The 20,370-nt window shown below is 33.6% G+C and overlaps 1 protein-coding gene across 1 annotated transcript; it reads left to right on the forward strand.

The window, feature by feature from the left end:
- The first annotated feature begins 360 nt into the window (after positions 1–360).
- LOC128989446 (uncharacterized) lies at positions 361–12,613 on the forward strand. The gene is made up of 3 exons (XM_054411338.1): positions 361–455; positions 11,515–11,536; positions 12,168–12,613. The coding sequence occupies exons 1-3, from the start codon at positions 411–413 to the stop codon at positions 12,611–12,613; spliced, it is 513 nt and encodes a 170-aa protein (XP_054267313.1). The 5' UTR covers positions 361–410.
- The last annotated feature ends 7,757 nt before the right edge of the window (positions 12,614–20,370 follow it).

Here is a 20,370-nt window from a genome sequence, read left to right on the forward strand (position 1 = left end):
ACATATACATACATATATATATACCGTTATATATACATATACCGTTATATATATATATACCGTTATATATATATACCGTTATATATATATACCGTTATATATATATACTGTTATATATATAAATATATTTGAAGGAATGGTGTTTTTGGCCTCTGGGGACATCAAAATGGAAAAGTAAATTGGTTCCGGGGCTTAGGTATTACCATCCAACCTACGGTAATAGCTACTTCACTATAGAGCAATTCGCTACAAAATACTCGTATTACGATTATTGATTCGCGCCATAATTTTGATAGATAGACGATGCCTGTGGTAATTTGTCACTATTTAATTTGACAACTAAACTACGTACTGTACATCCAGAGCTCCAAATGTTTGTGCGCGTCTAGTTCGACCCGTATACCTGTAAAATGAAACTACTCGTAATATTGACTGTGGTTTTTGGATCATTACTGGTAAGATTTCATATGTATTAACTCTTTTGCCCTAATTCCCATTTTCACAATTTCTAACATTAGATGTGCAACAAATTGATTAAAACATTGATAAAATATAAATTAGGTTTTTCATGTGTTGTTTTTATTGTTTATTATTGTTTATCGAGTTGCATAATCTAATTTCATGAGTTAAGGTCTAAATCTTTAACCGATATACACTTTCCTACTTTATTCAAAAAAACATAAGAAACACGTCACCAGTCACTTTGTCAACTACGTCATCAGCCACGTCGCCAATCACTTTGCCAGCCACGTCACAACCACGTCACCAACCACATCACCAGTCACTTCACCATCCACGTCTCCAGCCACGTCGCCAACCACGTCACCAGCCACATCACTAGTCACGTCACCAGCCACGTCACCAGTCACGTCGCAAGCCACGTCACCAGTCACGTCACCAACACGTCGCCAGCTACATCACCTGCCACGTCACCAGCCACATCACCAGTCACGTCACCAGCCACATCACCAGCCCCGTCACCAGTTACTTCACCAACCACGTCGCCAGCCACATCACCTGCCACGTCGCCAGCCACATCACCTGCCACGTCACCTGCCACGTCACCTGCCACGTCACCAGTCACGTCGCAAGCCACATCACCAGTCACGTCACCATCCACGTCGCCAGCCACATCGCCTGCCACGTCACCAGTCACGTCACTAGGCACGTCACCACGAAAATCTTACGTTTACTCCCTAGCGACTAAAAAGAAAAATGCTTTTTACTAGAAAGGGAGTAAAAGAACTGCTTTAGACCCATACCGCATGTATTTGCTGCTTGAAGAGGAAAAAAAGCTGTTTAGCATCACTGGACATTTGGAAGTGAAATCTAGAAAATAGTCAAACCGTAGTGCGAAGCCCTAAAGGACACTCCGGTACAGTACTTTTGTATTACATCAGCTGATAAATCAACTTCCATTTTGTTTACAATTATTTAAACTAGAGGTCGTCCAGTGGTCGAAAACTCGACCAAATTTATGTAATGTACAGACTTCTCTATTTTCACCCCAAGCTGTAAAAAAACATGTGATTGGAATTTATTCCATTTGTTTTGATTTTCTGATTTCGTTGTTATTTCGTCACCAGAATGGCAACATATAAGGTCCATGTTAATTTTTTTAAACTTTCAATTCAATTTTTGGGCTTATTTTTGAGCCTATTATAATTTATAAAAGGATTCTGCACACCTACAGAAAAATATCTTTCTAAGAGTGTGCGTAGATTTTTTATGCGATGCACGCGATCTGAGAAAAAAGGTTTTAAAGAAACACGCTTGCCTATTAATATATAGATATTTATAACACCCATCTTATTACATTTCAATTTAAATGTACAGTGATATCCTCAAATGCTAGTCAAAAATCAAAAGCATTAAAAAGTCATCTGTTCAATAATGTTAACACAGCTTTTTGCTTAAGAGATTCCATACAATCCTGTATGTGATTCATGATAAGTAGAACAGAAAGATATTTTGTTTTGAGTTAAACACTGACGCTGCACCATTTAACAAACAGTCCTGCCACAGCAAACCTGCAGACTAAGCGAATTCCAATTTGTCTGGTTGGATTATTTTTCCTTCACCTGGTCAGATTTATTCTCCTTTCAAACAACATTAGATCCTAAGGTTACATAGGGTTGCTTCTAAATATCAGGTGAAAAGAGTGTTTTCAGTGAAATGTAGCTTGGTATTGAATAAATAAATTTACCAAATTGAATAAAAATATGACCATAACAAGTAAACTATTACTCATTCTTTTCATTTGTTTTTAATTTTACTTTTGCTCTATGAAAATAGCATGGCAATTTAGAATGTACATTTTTATTTTCTCCGTTATATTTATTTCTCCGACATCGGATCCTTGTACACTATGTTTGGGCCCCACTGGTTTCAAAGAAAATTTGGCATTGTTATGTTTTAAAAGAATAAGAAAACGCTAATTCTAAAATATTTTTCAAAATATTGGCTGTATACTATTTCATATGTAATGTGATCTACAACTTCAAACAGCCAAGTATACTACAACTTTACACAGTCAGTAAATTTCAAACCCCATAACACGAAATTTCCATGACCCCATCTTGCTGGTTGAAATTTTTGTGATTAATATGTTAATGTTTATCATTCACATAATAATCAGGATAAAAAAGATTTTGTTCAATCTGAAATAGGATTATTCTGTTGCAGATTGGTCAAAGCTTATCTGATATGGGATCCTTTTTGAATGGGATGGAAATCAAAGGCCATGGTAAATCCGATATTCATTTAATCAATATTCTTTAATTTAGGCAGTTATTTAAAAAATTATTTAACAACATGTGTGCGTGTGGTTTTTTTTGTTTGGATGTAAGTCTGCTCCAACTTAAAACCACATACAGCCACCAAATCAATCTTAGAAGGGACATTTCCACTGTCCAGCCTTTTTTTGCGTGTATCCGTCACTTTTAAGTCTCTTACTTACTGGTTATATAAAAGGGGAAAAAGATTTATTTTAATTTATGCACTAGTCAAGGGAGTTTTTTGATGATGAGGAATGTGGTACTGTGACTTATTAAAAAAATACAGTATAAATAGTATGTACCTCTAGCGTGTGTGTCTGTATTTGTATCTTAATGGTCTTTATTTTACTTATGTTTAGTCTAAGTGAATCTCATCCTCTATGTATAGTTTTTTTAATAATTCTGATTCTGATTTGACTTTGATTTCAGTTTCCAGGTTAGGTGTTCAAAAATAACCTTAAGCTTTTTAGCTATCGTTCCAATTTAGCTTAAATCACCAAAAATGATGTTGCTGGGAACAGTCCTTGTTAATTCATTTGTAAATACATCAACACGCTGTAAAAACAAATCTCGAACTGTCATTTCATAAATAAGTTTTTTTTTTATTAAAACTACATGAATTGTTATTTTTAGTTATCTAGTAGATTAATATAACTCTTATAATTCTTGTCTTTTATAAAAATATTTTTTTTACTAACAGTTAATTAGGATATTTTAAACCTTTTTTGAGTTTAAACAAACGCTATTATAATTTAATATAAATTCTAACTATAAAGCAACACTTATCGGTTTATAATTTGAACAATTTAGAATTCTGGTTAATTGAAACTCATTGACATTGGTAATTTCTTCTTATTTTGTCAGTACTTGTTGATTTAATTACAAAACCCACATAAAATCTAGTTTTGTACGGATTTACATTACGTGATCACGACTTTTAAAACATCCATTCAAAGTATTACGATGTAAATTCAATCTTTCCTTTTTAAAGGTCATCCAAAAGTGGAAACAACTAACAAACTTTAAAATCTTCCACCAAATTTAATAGGTAAAAACCCCTAAGAACAAGTCTATTTAACTGGATGAAAAAAGAGGTTTCCAGGTTTGTTGTATCAAGATTAAAACCAGCACAGTTAGATAATACTATTTATTTTTAATAAAGCTGTATAATGTATCTTGTGTGTTGTGGATCTTTCAGTTCTGGACTTTCCTATACAACGAGGTGTGTCCGAGTTTTTTGAATTTTGGCAACTCTTGCCGAAGCGCATCGACCCAGAAAATAAACTACAAGGTGGTGAAATAACTGAAAAAAGCTTGAAACTCGTACCAGGCAAAAGTTTGCTTGTTAAATGCGTAGAAGGTGACAATGAAGTTAATGCGTTTGTATTCGGCTCAGAAGGTTACTTCATAGATAGATTGAAGCTAGAAAAAAGTAATATGGTTTGCGCTCAATTGTTTAATAACATTTCTGTAAGGAAATATTCGACTTTTAGAGCTGAAGATTACTTCAGCTATACTGAGTTTACGTTCAGCATAATCTACAAGTTTAACGTGAAGATTGCAAAATTCAACATCTGGAAACCTCTGTCTGTGAGGACTTCTGTTCGTTATCTCAGCAGATTTTACAAGATTACCTCCACTCTTCACTATCACACATTGGAAAGATTGCCCGCTAAATATACGAATAGCAAGGGTATAAAGATTGTAAGTTTAAACTGATACGTTATGTGACAAAATATATCTTAGGTTTAATCAAAATCAGGAATGTCTTGAATATGGTTGTAGTTTTATAGTTAAAATAATTTAATATTAAAATACATCCACGAGGCTTCAACGGTAATTTATAGTATAGCATTTCAGCTTTGTATATATATACAGGCTGTTTCACGGGAACTGTGACAAACTTTGGGAAATGGTTCCTGTGGTCAAAACTGAAAAAAATGTCCAAAAAGCATAAGTCCTATACTCACTGGTTGTCTAGTTATACGTAAAATTAGTTTTTTTTTTCGGGTTTTAGTGTATATGTTGAACTTTTTGACCTCCATATTGACAAGATATGTTTATAAAACTTGCATTGATAGATAGAATATTAAATTATAAAGAGATATCATTACTGATTTGGGCAAACATGTTGGTTATGACTGATAACGAATAAGTTTAAAAATTAAATATTTTCACAAAAATCTATATTACAAATTATATTTTGTTTTTGACAGCTCTTCATGTAGTAACCATTCAAGATTTTAGCTTGCAACTTTACCAAAAAATGTAAAGTTTAATGGAGAACAAGGAAATGTAAATTTATGTATACCTTTTATCGGGGTTATTTTTGTCAAAATCTAAAATATTGTAAAAAATCAAAAATTAATTAAATTGAGCGAATTGAACAAAATTGTATATTTGGCTTATTTTAAACACATCCTAATAAAAGTTGGTATATGGGCTATCCTAGTTGAGAAGTATTGCACAATGGCCTAAAATGTCCTTCTTTTTCATTTTTAATGATAAGAAAACAAGAATACCCGCTTTCCTGTGTCAACCTTATGGGGAAAAAATAAAATACGATAACTTGCATATTTCTGAACACATCTTATTAAAACTTGGTATATCCTTTCTTTTAGTTGAGTACTACATGATTATGGCCTAAAATCTCTATTTTACATTTCTGTTGCAAGAAGCCTGCTTACTCCCATCTTTTAGGAAAAGAAAATTCGTTTTCCAACTTTTTTTGACGTTTTGACCTAAAATTGATATAATATTTCAAAAGTGTTCGTGATTAGATAGAATATTCAACTTTTAAGAGATACCATTACTACTTTGTGCAGAAATATTGACTGTGGTAAAAAAAATCTGTTGAAAACCAATACTTGATCCGAAAAAAATAGATAAAAAATATGATTTTATTTTAGGAGCCATTCATGCTGTAACCTTTCTAGCGTTGATCTAGTGGATACTTTAGGCCATAATCATGTAGTACTCAACGAAAAGAAGAGATATACCAAGTTTTAATAAGATCTGTTCAGAAATGTGCGAGCTATCGTATTTTATTTTCCCCACAAGGTTATCATAGGAAAGTGGATATGCTTGGTTTCTATAATAAAAAATAAAAAAGATGCAAATTTTAGGCCATTATGCAATACTTCTCAACTAGGAGAAACGCACTGAGTAAAACTTCACAACTGAGTGTTTTTACATAAAATACTATACCTTAAGATATCACCTATAATCTCAATTAATAGTTTACAGCTAACAAGTCAAACTTTACAATTAAATTGGAATAAGAATAAGAATAAGAATAAGAATAAGAATCCATTTATTGTCATTTGTCAATTTACATTGCTATAGACAACGTCAAAGAAATACATTAAAGTGCAGTATAAAAGGAGATGAGTACAATGTACTTGTCAGGATAACAGATAAAACATCACAATTAACAATTAATTAGCAACAAATCAATATAAACTATGAAAATTAACAATAAATAAATTACAACTATTCACCAAAGCATCATTGGATCAAAGCTCAATAATATTAAGTTAAAATCTATATGCTAAAAACTCATCAAGAGAATAAAATGCTTTATTTATAAACCAGCTTGACAGTTTTGATTTGAATGGTTGGATTTCAAGGTTTCTGATCTCTGGTGGCAATTTATTGAAGCACTTGATTTGTAGGTATTTGTGGCTGATTATTGTTTTCCGCAATCTAAAAGAGGGTGGGACAATATCTTGTGCTCTTCTAGTGTTATAATTATGAACTTTCTCAAAACATACATAATCACTCTGGTTTTCCTTTACATATACAAGATTTTGAAATATGAAAATGCAAGGGACAGTCATTATATTGTAATCAATAAAACATTGCTTACAGTCATCTTGATAAGGTAGATTGGCTAAAATCCTTACTGCTTTTCTTTGCCAAGCAAAAACATGGATAGCACCTCTACTATTTCCCCAGAGCATTGTGGCATACAGCAAATGGGAATGAAAATCACTAAAATAAGTATTTAATAACATATTTCTACCAACACATTGTTGTAGCTTACGTAGCAAAAAACAAGCCCTTGAAAGTTTTGAAACTACTGAGTTGGTGTGAGATTCCCATGTAAGCTTCTGATCTAAAGTGACCCCTAGTAATCTAACAGGCTTACAATCTTCCTCTGAGTCTAATTTTTTCAAAGTAAAACAGATTGTTTCAGTCTTGTTGGCATTGACTGTAAGGTGGTTAGCATTAAACCAAGAACTGGCTAATTCCATTACTCTGTCACTGTGTGCTTTTACATTTTTTAACACTTTATCGGTAACAACAAAAGAAGTGTCATCCGCATATAGAATGGTTTTACAAGGAATATTGCTAGGCAGATCGTTTATATAGATAAGAAATAAAAGTGGACCCAGAACTGACCCCTGTGTAACCCCTGCAAGGACCTCCTGAAAAGAGGACTCAATGCCTGCCGATGAAACCTTGTGCAATCTACCACAGGGATAAGTTTTAAAGAATTGCATCTGCTTATCATCTATACCATAAAATGTTAGTTTGTTTAGAAGGGCTTCATGTGATATACTATCAAAGGCCTTGCTGAGGTCTACAAGAGTCATATTAACATAATCACAATTTTCAAAGCTATTAATAATACCAGTTACAACTTCATTTAATGCCTTAGTTGTGGAACGTCCAGGTCGAAAACCAAATTGGCTACTACTTAAAACATTATGTTGATCCAGAAATTCTAAGAGTTGGTTCTTAACACATGATTCTATTATTTTTGAAAATACAGATACGATACATATTGTTCTATAGTTATCAATACATGACCTGTCACCCTTTTTGAAAAGCGGTATACTCTTGGACATTTTTAAACAATTAGGAAACAAGGAGCAATAAAAGGAAAGATTGATCAAATATGTCAAAGGTGATACAATATTAGCTGCAATATGTTTGATAACTCTGTTACTAAAACCAAAAATATCTTCACTCTTAGATGGTTTCAGAGATCTCATTATTTTAAGCACATCAAGCTCACTAACATAATGCAACTTAAATTTATCAGGAGGCTGGTCTACATTGTTTAGAAAGGTGAAATAACTCAAATTACCTTTATTAGTTAATTTAGTACTATCAAGCACCTTTTTCCCAATACTTATATAGTAATCATTAAATTCATTAGCTGAAATAGGTGGGATTGGATTTTCCCGCTGATAGTAGTTACCAGCTTCTGATTTAATTACTTGCCATGCAGCTGAACACTTATTCTTAGAACTTTTTCTTCTGCTTTCATTGTGCATGATTTTGGCTTCCTTTATTTTAGACCTGTACTGGTCTACATTGTTTAGAAAGGTGAAATAACTCAAATTTCTTTTTTTCTTTGTAGTAGTTCTTCATTGTCATGTTATTTTTATAATTTGGTATCTTTAATAGATCCTGCAACAAAATTACTGTGTTTCTCATTCTTCTTAAGCTATGGTCAAACCATGAAGAATTATGTCTAATTGGTTTTCTTTGTTGAACTTTTTTACTCTTTGTTGGACAACAGCTATTATACACGGTTGATAGTTTAGTTACAAAGTATTCAAATGCAAAATTAACATCCTCAATACCATACAACAAGTCCCAATTTAATATGGAGGTTGCTTCAATAAACTCATGCAAAGTCTCATCATTTAGTTTCCTATATGAAATATTTACAGATTGGGAAACAAAGGTAGGCACATTAAATTCAAAGTAAATAATCGAGTGATCTGAGATCCTGTCCTTCCATATACATGTTTTATAAAGACTATCATCTAAATCAGTAACTATATTATCAATACAGGTTTTGTTTCTAGTTGGAAATTTATTTACACATTTGAGGTTAAATGACTTTAAATGGTTAACAAACATTACAGTGTCTTGGTCCACACTCTTTAAGATGTCAATATTAAAATCTCCCCCAAGTACAATTTTGCATTTAGGTTTTTTTCTTTGCACGTAGTACAGAAGATTGTCAAGATAATCCAGAAATGTTTTACAGTTAGAGTTGGGAGTTCTGTAAACAGATATGAACACCACATTAAATATATTTACATATATACAAACAGCTTCAAGGATACCAACTTCCGTTAAATGACCAATATTGATCACCTCAAAAGAAATGTCATCCCTAACAAGAATAGAGGCACCTCCATAAGCATTCTCTCTACAAAATGAAGAAGCCATTTTAAAACCTACTGGAACATATAAGGAGACTTCTAATCTGTGCAACCAGTGCTCGTTAATGAGGACAATATCACATTTAGCATCATCTAAAACAACAGCTAATTCATTCAATTTATTTCTTATAGACTGGGCATTTAAATGCAACACACGGACACCAGAATCAGTTGGTTTTGATTTACTTATCTTTGGGATACCTGCTAAATTACATACAAGTCTGCTGTTTAAACTACAATTAAAATTAGTGCTTAAGCTATCAACCTCACAGTGCATCAAGTTGTTAGATGGTGCACTACCAGTGGAGCGTTTCCCGATGTAGGTCCTTCTGATGACTGCTTAGGGCTTGATATGATGTCTATCAGTGCTGATTGCTCACTGATGGTGATATCCTCCGTTGCCGGTGACGATGACGGAGTCTGTCTTGCCTTTGAGGTTGCTGCTATCCTTATCTTGTCTGCTAGCCAAATTTTTCCTTTTTGGTTTAAGTGCATTCCATGTCTTGTATGGAGGTCTCTACTAGCTTTGCTGGCTTCCACCAGAGTAACATTGTCAAGTTCTTCACAAATACCTTTAAGAATCACATTAGTTTTTCTTGTTTCCACATTCACACAAGACCATTCTACCAAGTCATATCGATTAGGAAGATCAACCAGAATAACTTTTTGTTTATGGTATTTTTTTAAAGTCTTAGTTATGGAGTCAATGGCCAAGTGTGCTTCGTTACAAGATACATCATTAGTGCCACAGAGAACTACTAAAAAATCATTGTCTCTCAAGTTTTCTCCATCGATGTTCTTATGATCTAAAACCTGATCGGCTCTTCCCCCAGGTTTAACAAAGCCAACTGGTTCATATGGCTGTTTATTTTTGTTAATATACCATGTCAGATCCTTACCATGGCTGTCAGAGCAAAGCAACATTTTTGGATTTGGAACTTTCTCACCTCCATTATCAGTGTTGGAGGTGTCAGTGGTGATGCTAGGTCCTAGATCTTCCTCTATGGGAGAGAGCGCTTCAAAGGGATTTTTGGTTGCAAATGAGGGCCTATTAGTGTTCCTCATCACTGAAGTTTTCCTCTCAGACGATGTACCACCTTTTCTGTAGACAACTTAACTGAAATCAGAGTGAGAGTTGCTGGACGTGTCTGATTTTGGAGTATGGACCAGTGTGGTCTGAACCTTGTTGGTGAGGGCAGGAAAACATTTCAGACATTTTGACAAAGAGTGCTCTTTGGCATTTAATTTAGTTTGTAGCTCTGTGTTGTCTTTCTGCAGCACTTTCGTTACTTCCTCCAAACTTCTAATTGAGAACAACATTTTGGTCACTTCATCCTTGTTAATTTTGCATGTCTTGCAATGATTTTGATAGTATGTAGCCTAGCATTCTTTCTGTATTCCTCCCTTTCTTTGTCACAGAGTTGAATAAGGTCTTCTTTCTGAGTTTGCTCTTTTTTTAGTCTAGCTTTTAAACCAACAATTTCTTCATTAAGTTGTTTTTCTATATCATCACATTTTTGTTTCAGTTCTTCTATTTCCTCATCTTTATTCATAATTATGTCCTCAAGCTCCAACTCACGGGAAGATTTACTGTTTTTAGTGTTGTATAATTCTTGTTTTAAATCTTCATTTTCGTTTAGAAGAGCTGTCCCAATTTCGGCAGCAATGGACAAAGAAACTTCTAAGTCAGTGTTTTCAACTTCTACAAGATCATTTATATTTTCTTCAGTGGACTCTTGCTGACAGGCTGGACATTTCCAGTTTTCCAACTCTTCTTTATTGAGATCTTTGACTAACGAATATGTCAAGTTAATACATCGCAAGTGCACCCTACTTTTACAGAACCCTGTGCAATATATAGCACCATGACGAACGAACCTTCCACATTTACAACATTTGTTGATCTCAAATAAACTTGATCTTAATATACTACGATTTTACCGTTTGGTGTACATTTTAATACGTTGTAAGAAAGGGGATTAACCCCGTACCCACGGTGCTCATCTAAGCAGACACCAGATATATCATAAGTTATATGATATATATGATATATGATATACGATACATCATATAAAATTCCGGGGGTAAAAATCCGGGCCGTACATTTTGAGCTGACCTCTTCATATATCTGGCCAGGGGGTAAAAATCCGGGGGGTAAAATTCCGTGGGTAGAAGACCGGGGGTAAAATTCCGGCCCGTAAACTCTAGGTTTTTTATAATTTGACGTGTTCTGATTAAATTCACAACCGTAAAAATATACGTTTATTCCGCGTTTAATCCATCGAACTGATGTCGCAAACTCAAAAGTTCGCGGTTGGAATTTTACCCCCTGGTTTGTGACGTCACGTTCGCCCAGGGAGTAAAATTCCAGGGGGATAAAAATCCGCTACCCCCGTCAAAGAGGATGGGTCTAATAATCTACGTTTACAATATTTATCTTTGGGTATCTTCCTATAATTTATCATGCTTAGACATGTTTTGTTAAACATAAAACAAATTGCAGCAGCCTAATTCTTACCAAAAATTGTTATTTCCTTTTTTATTTTCAGGAAGATGCAGATTATGAAAGCGGTAAGTATTTACGATTAAAACACCATTTTAGCCAACAAGTCAAATATAACATTTACAGTTTACTTGTTTATTTAGGTATTGTATCACTCTGTATTTCGTAAGTTAGAATGATATGAGTAGTAATAAATCCAGCTACTCCCTCCCCCAATCATGAAAATAAACACACACCACTAAACCCAACCACAACAACCCGACCGACGAACCTCGAACCACAACCACAACATGGTTCTCTCTCTCAAAAACAACACCCAACCTACCTTGCCCTAATCAACGGCTGCGGCAGAATAGTTATTAAACTTTTTCGTTATTTACACGTATCTGCCGTGGCCACAATCCTTTCCCTGGTTGAAGAGGTCGTAGTCCTGAAAAAGCCTCAGTCCATTAGGGTTTCAGAGCCCTGGACTGGAACTTCACACAAAAAATATAACAACCTTTAGTCAAACTAGATTTATTATCTACAATTGTTAGGATATATTTGAGAAATTGTGCTGTTTATTTGTGTGATTTATTATATTTTTAGTAAACCTCTGGGTTATATAGATATTATATTATAATTGGGAACGTTTAAAATAATGGTAAAAAGATATATTGATTAAATTTATTAAAATAATTTTACTATGTTTTATAATAGAGCTATTACCAACGGACGTCTACGAAATCATCGAATTTCACCTTCATGGTGATCCTGTTGGAAACCCTGTCTCAACCGATTTTAAAACTGATCAAAACCTCAAGCTCAAGTGCCAACAATACAACAAGATCCCGACCGACGGTTCTACAATAGCAGTAGGATTTATTATGTATGGAGATATAATCTTGGAAAAGTTACCCCTAGACACTTGTACGACCGGAGTTGAAGGAATATACATCAACACAAAGAAAAGAAAGACTTATGAAGATGCAACCAAAGAATTTACACTCGTGTTTAAAAAGAAAGATGGGAACTGCTTTGAAATGGACATTGGGTTTTGTTACAGTTTGATTCTCAAAGAGCAAGCTACTATTCGTCGTTATGCTCCTAGTGGAGTCAATTGTCCAAATGAATGGACTAGTGAAGCTGAATTGGAAGCGCCTTAGTAGTCTACACAAGATTTACTGGGTTTGTAGGATTGGCTCTTCTGATGAAAAAGATGAATCAACTAAATAAAACCATGTTGACATATTATTACCTTATTTACAACCCTAGCATAATTGGTTCTAGATTCCAAAGAGAACCTATTCTCGGATGAAATATTAGTTCGATATTATATCAACTCAGATATACTTTTCACGTGCCATAAATATCGATTGTATGATTTCCATGACACTTCGCTGCGGTGGTTAGGTTAGGTTAGGTTACGATCTACTTAGTTTAAGTTATGGTAATAACAAACAAGATAACATAAAACACATTTTGAAAATTTTTAAAGGGATAAATTTACAAAGACGTCAATTAATTTTTTTTTGTCATAAGTTCTTGAACTAAACAGAACTTCTAACCGTTTCTAAACAACGCAGCTCACTGCACTGTAAAAGAGAAGTTTACGGTTCTCTATTTTAACCATAGAACGGTATGCCCTCATAAATATTACGACGGCAAATAGTTCTTTGGGAACAAAATGTACATTTCGGCTCTGACTGTACTGTCCGCCCTAGTAAACTTCCCCCACCCGCCAAGGAGTTCAGTGTCGCATGTTGTGAGGAATTTGTTGATCAGACAAGCATTGAACAAGTTTGCAATACGTTTAACGAATATTATGTAAATGTAGGTACCAACCTAGCCCGCGCTGTCCCGCCGGTACTTGAGCCAGTGATCAATGATGATGACTATACGACTGACACTGTCTTCCAGCTGTTGCCTGTCACGGAGGCGGAACTTGGTAGTGTTGTTATGAGCATAAGGGGTGGGTCTGCTACTGGTGCTGACAAAATTCCAACAAAAATTATCCAAGATAACTTTATTGAACTGAAACAAACTCTTTTGCACATAATCAACAACAGCTTACTTTAAGGTAAATTAAAACCCAGTTTTGATTAAAATTAGTATTTATGACCCTTTGAATTCCGAAAAAATGGTACATATACGAGCGGTAAATTGTATTCGACGGTGTTTGGGCAACTCATGGGTTGGTCAGCCTATTTGGCGGGTGAATGAATGAGTGAATTGAGTGAATGAACTGATACTTCATTTTTGTATAAGTTTAATAGCGTTAGTCTTGTCAATTATATTTATTTTTAATTATATTGCATACAAATTGAGTTGGTATTAGAATTGCAAAAAGATTAACCTACTATTAAAACATGTCTGGATATGGATAAGAAAAGAAATCAGGTATTTTTAGATTGTAAAAAGTGTTACCTGGTACCTACCTACTAAATGCACTTTAAAAACAATGTATTCTTTAGTAAGAAGCTTATCCAAGAGCTGAAAGTAAAATATCAAGGAACTTCAGAATTTAATGAATATTCACCGATTGACATGCCAATTTGGTGGAAGGAATCTCCAAGGGGGTAACATAAATGGAATGTCTACTTGCAGTATCCAAAGTCAATTGTATATTTGGTTTACATAAATTAAATGCTTATTCGTAGTATCTAAAGCTTATGGTGCATTATAGTGTATTTATAATGTGATAATTCAAGTATAATTTACCTTTTCTGCAGAACTCAACTGTTGACACCTTAACACACAAAATGCTTCGCAGAGTTAAAATAATTATCATATCCGAAAAATAATCACATTTATGAGTTTTGATTGATTAATACAGTATCTTGAGCTTAACTTATTCAAACGACCAATATCTCAAATTAAAGCCTATAACTTACTGATTATTTTGAGTAAAAACAGAAAAACAACATAAACAACTAGTAAGTTTTCAGGAAAATGTTTTTATTTCTTGTACTTAATATAATTTATGCATTTGTATTTGCCGGTGACAGAGAGAGAGAGTAGGGGGTTTCAATTGAACCTAGTGGGGTTAGCACAATGCCCATTGGTGAACTTGGCAGAAGGATATTTTTGCGAAGTTTTAGCGTCGCATCGGGACGCTTGGCCAGTCTGTCGGTTGCCTGGTTTACCTAACACATGTCACTTTGACATAATTCATTTTTTCTGCCATTGCGGCTTTCCCTCTTATAGTTTTCATTCTCTATTATTGCCACTCGGATTAGTCCGTGGCCCCTTTATACAGTACTCATAACATTTTCACCTCTTTAAATTAAATGTCTACCGCGGTGATAGTTTAGATGATATGATGATAAACATTATGTTACGTATCTTTTGTTTACCTTTATATTGGCCTATCATCTTGCAAATACTGTCATGGTGACCAATTAACCCATAATGCCCATATGTTAAATTTATAAAAGTTTGAATTCACGTACAAGGTAAAATGCCTGTTGTGTGGTTTTGTACCTTCTCCAAGTTGTTGGTTAATATGACTGTGCTAAATTGTGCTGATCGCTTCAGCCGTTTAGGAGGAGTATTTGTAAAACAGAAGCAGAAGTGTAGTATAAGAGCCCCACTCAGAGGCCATCCTGGGCTAGAGCTAAACTAATAGGTGTGGCAGATATCAGAATTGTTTAGCAACCAATCCCTTAAGTTTATCTGTATTGAACATTCCACAGTATACAATAGTACTATACAACAAAAAAATATATTTCCGTACAATTCAACTAAATATTTTGATTTTATTGTGAAATGGAACTCCATGGGTCTTTCTTAAGAAAAAAGGCTAATCTGATCTTCTCTGAAATTTTTAAAGCTACAATCTTTCACAAAGAAACCGCAAACAATCAGAAACAGAAACTTTCTTACAAGATTTGAGGTAAAGCACCCAATTAAAAGTTGTTAGTCCTTAAGAAAGGGCAAACGTTTATTAACAATAGTCTTGGAGGGTAAGTAGTTTATATATTTTAATGAGACCAGTGGGTTTTATCTAGGTTCTTCTGAAGCTATTATGTAACTAAAGTTAGCACGTAATCATAAACCGGCGGCACCGTTGATTTTATTTGGTTGGAAAGCCTAAACGCTCGGTCTTCTGGTACTAATAATAATATTGATAAATCCTGGAGTTCACCCCGTGGTCGAAAACTCGAACAAAAATATGTATTGTGCAAACTTCTCTATTTTTACCCCACGCTTTAAATAAAACATGTAATTGGAATTTCTTCCATTTGTTTAATTTTCTGTTTTAATAATAATAATAATAAGCCAGCTAGTTAGATAAAAAATTCAAAGAACGTCTCAAAAAGATTTACTATTAAGTACATGTCCGTAGGTATAAAAACAATTTGTGGTGAGATATAAAATATGCTAATGTTTAAATCACGGAATACTATATTGGTTTATTATTTTTTATACAGTTATTGAAAACAAACTTTAACAATGACTTATCGGATAAATGTGTACTGTATATTATTTACCAATATAAACATTAAATTTGTGCAATATCATTGCACGGTATAAAACCGGTCTCACTCGAATGGGAGGCAGGTATTTATTAGCAATATAACCACCTGTGTATGGTAATCCTGTAATATGCCAACCCTCAGGCTAATCCTACAGTGGCCTTTATACTGGCCAATAAAGGTTGCACCTTTACCCAACTGAATAAAATGTGTCTGAAGAAAGCGATTGACATACAAGTTTTAAGATTTACTTTCAATTAATAAAGGACGATAGAATGCATCGATCTAATGTTATGTGCCAGTTTCAATATTTTTTTTAAAGTCTTGTATATTCAATATAAAGTTTATCTTTTACTATAAATGCCAATCCATCTTTGATAAATCTTTTTGTACAACTCCTTTACCGTCTTTCTCAACCGACATTTACGATTGAGGTGTCTTTAAAAGCTTATATTGTTGCTCGGTGACAAATCGTTGCCAACAAGTTCATTTTCTTAAGGGCCTTTGCTTTATTTCTAGAGCAATAAACCGATCCTTTACCATTACCGATCCCGGTGCTGCTGGCTAACCAGGTTTCAATGTGAATTGTAAATTATCGGCATATTACCTTCAGTTAATCTTTTTGCAATAGTGTGTAAAGTTTTGTAATACTACATCTTCTTGTAGCTACAAGCATTTAACAATGTTATGAGGTAATCTTTTAAAAGTAATAGGACAAATGCATTATTCGTTATTCCTCATAGACGAGCTTAGATGGAACCATACAAACGCACAATTTGCGCACGGGCCCACTCGTTATGTCCATGGATATAGAGTGAATCGGTTTTAGACTTGAGAACTACTTCATTAGTACCTTGCCAAACATAAACAAATGCTGTCTTACAAATGTTGTTGTTATGTTAGTATACATCCATCCATCCATATAACCTAAATGATATGTTCAATATGTTATTTTTAGACAGAATATGCCCTTGGTATATTATAAATAATATAGGCCTAATGTTGTGCGGACTCGATCCTTTTGTATAAGTGTTCCAGATCAGGTTATGCATGTAACGAATAAACTAAGTGTAGACCTACTCAATCACTGGTTGGTTGGTTGGTTGGTACAATCTAATATTTCACCCCGCTGATTGCTGCTACATATTACCAACATCAACAGACCAGAGCGATGCAATGCAATCAAGTTGGCTGCGATCTGAGTAACTAAATCAATTACGTTGTTTTGACTTCAGTACAAAGCGTGGTTATGTTTTGACTTGACCTAATTCTAATTTAATTTAAAAGCTTTTAACATTTTCAGATTAATTTTTAAGGAAATTGTCAAATTTTTTTGAAATAAATAAATATTTTGATCCAACAAAAACCTATATTAGTTATAAGACATTTATAAAATAAGTTTTTAACACTTTTGTTACTTCATTACAAATGTCGTTCAACTAAGTTTAAGTACTTACAGAAAACGAACAGCTTCAAAAAATAATTACTATGTTAAACCATTCCACTTCTCACACACTTACCAGTTTTCATATTACTAAAATAACTACTGTGATTTATGGATTGGAACTGCATGAAGTGAACTATATCGAAGAAGATTCATAAAACATAAATAAAAAAAAGAGATGTTGATGTTATCAGATTGATTTTGAGTAGACAGGTACACATCACGAACAGGTACTGCAGTATTGAATGGATATTAAAACAACGATTATAGCTAATATATCATAAAACTAGGGTTAACAGTCAAATACAATTTAAGGCCAATCTAACAGCACATCAAACAATTAATTTTACATTAGGACAGTGCAAAGTTGGTACAAATTGGTTTGGTAACTAACATCAGGTAACAGACAAACAGCTTAGCAAACTTATATGAATTTTGGAATTACTTTTGATGCTGTCAGCTACCTTGCACTCAACTATGTTAGTTTCTACTTATTCTGTAATCACTTTAGATTACCGAGAGGAAAAAAGATAATGTTTTGAAAGTGAAACTTAATTTTTAACTTTTTTTATAAATTTGTTTTAGTATATATTGAACAAAGAAATTCATTAAGACAATGCATTTATGAAATGCTAATAATACAGTGCTAATTGTACATAGCTGCAACTAATACAACTGTGCAATTAGTTGTCTGTTATGCATTTAAGAAATCTAAAGGTTATACTTCTCTCTTCAGTCTTATCACTTTGGGCAGCAGAACACCTTGCTTTTCAACCTGTAGAACCTAAAAGGCTCACTGTACAGTATAGAAACGTCCGTGGAAAAAATTCAGCGAGATAAGATGAGTGTGTTCACTCCCATAAGCCGCAATGCCCCGCGACTAGTTTTACGTGCAACGCCCGTGGAATGTTAGTAGAGACTGACAAACGCGTTCACGGACGTTTTTACTCTAGTGTGGCCTGCCCCATATACCGTAATGTATCTCTCAAACCCACGGGTAACGCCCGTGGAAAAAAAATCAGCGAGATAAGATGAGTGTGGCCCCGGCCTAAATCGTTTCTAGAAGTGATAAATAATTGTCTTTGTGTTTTGTACCTTTCAAAAATAGCCATAAAGCATCTTTTATGCTATAATATGCAGCAAACATTTAAAAACAGATTTTTAACTTCGAGTTAAATTTGATAAACATTGTATAAGCAATTTTAATAATAATTTCTGACAATAACACTATTGTAGTAATGGAGACACGTTATACAGCTGAATTTAAGACACAAGGCTAGACATCCCTTTTATATGGACCAGCTGTACTGCATTTTGTATTCCAACAGAAAGCAATGAAATGAGCTACTCACAAAATGTGATACTGCAAAAATGATGTTTCTTTATTATATATTTGCATAATATTACTCAGGTATGTTGTTAGTTTGAGTTTAAGAATTTTACATTTTGGGTATACTAAGCTATGCAAAATGCTTATCACACAACATTTTCTAAAGATTTAGCCAACAACGTATATTATTGATTAATAAATGTATTACCTTTCCGTCGGAAACATATACTATTAAGATTTGACCTGTTTAATCAACGTTCACTACTAATGCACGTAGTTATTTTTATTCCATTTAGTACCTTGACACGATGGTTAATCAATCAATATATCAATAGCAATATTCCTGGCCCTCTATAAAAAATATCAATATTCTATCCAAATAGTAAAATTCCATTGTCTGGTCTAAAATAGTAAAATAAATAGATAATTTTCCATAAAACTGCAATACATCCAATCCGATGTATTCTTAAACATAATAATTCAATAAACCTTACTAGGTTTATTGAATAATTATGTTATTATGTATAAATATGATATGTTTATAATTATGTATACATTTTTTTTATTTATAAAAGTTTAATTTATTACCTGCTTTACATGTTTTAGGTTTTAAAATATTTACAATTACTATGTACATTAAATAAATTAAAATTATAAATATTTTAGTTAGACATTATTTTATTTTTTGCTTTAAGTTAATTTTTGTATGAAAAGAATGTCCACTGAACTCTGGTAGTTCAAGGACCTCATAAGTATGTTGTTATCTCGAGTTATAGTGTAAGACATACAACAACCCACACACATATTTTATGAGGTAGGTTTACTTCCATTGATTTAAAAAAATATTTATAGTTGCAGAGTGTGATGATTGTGACATGTATTTTTTCCCAACGATTGTAATTTTATCGTTAGTTCTGTCCACAGTAGACAATAGCCACCAGTTTCACCGGACATAAACTAGACAGGAAAAAAGAGCTTGAAAATGGGATGACAAGTCTACTTGTGATGTCTGTACATGATGTGTCTGTTGATGTGTCTGTACATTTTGAAGTTCGTTTTTCGTGTCTGATCGCTAGTGTTGACGAAATTTTGTTTCTATTACTTTAGGTTTAATTTCATTATGTGTGCTTTTCTGTTTGGTTATATAACTAGGAGACATGTTTATGATTTAATCATTTTTTTGGTTTAACGAGATCTTAAATGACTGAAATAACAAGAAAGAAATTGTAAAGAAAACACGACCTCTTCAGTGCATCGGACAAAATAGAAACAGAACTAACAACAAAATTGTCTTCAGCTCATCCATAAGGATGAGAAGTCTACTAAGGGAAAATATTTTATCCATGGCAACATTTATAATACAGGGTTAGGCAAAAGTCTGGAACCCCCCAGTTAACTTTTTAACGCGTTGCAGTAGGAAAAACAGCACATATCTACAACATAAGAAATTGCACTTTTTCATCAAAGTTACAACTTTGCCCCAGCCACCAAAACAGGGTATTTTGGGGGCAGTTCCAAATTTTCAAATGTTAACATCTTTTATGTGACCCCTCATTTTATAGGGTTTATCAAGATAAATTAAATGGCGCAAACCAGAGGTAAATATCGCTCCCATAATCAAAATGGTAGCCATTTTAATTTAAGATGAGCAAGCAAGATAAAGTCTGGACA

This window comes from Macrosteles quadrilineatus, unplaced genomic scaffold, assembly GCF_028750875.1.
Source record: "Macrosteles quadrilineatus isolate MER2022 unplaced genomic scaffold, UCM_ALF_1.0 Scaffold_3__2_contigs__length_128488019, whole genome shotgun sequence".
NCBI lineage: Eukaryota > Metazoa > Arthropoda > Insecta > Hemiptera > Cicadellidae > Macrosteles > Macrosteles quadrilineatus.

Excerpts from the sequence above, each read along its gene's own strand:
- LOC128989446 (XM_054411338.1), top strand. The coding sequence starts at position 411 with ATGAAACTACTCGTAATATTGACTGTGGTTTTTGGATCATTACTG. Across the intron at positions 456-11,514 it reads TGGTTTTTGGATCATTACTG|GAAGATGCAGATTATGAAAG; the intron begins GTAAGATTTCAT and ends TTTTATTTTCAG. Across the intron at positions 11,537-12,167 it reads AGATGCAGATTATGAAAGCG|AGCTATTACCAACGGACGTC; the intron begins GTAAGTATTTAC and ends GTTTTATAATAG.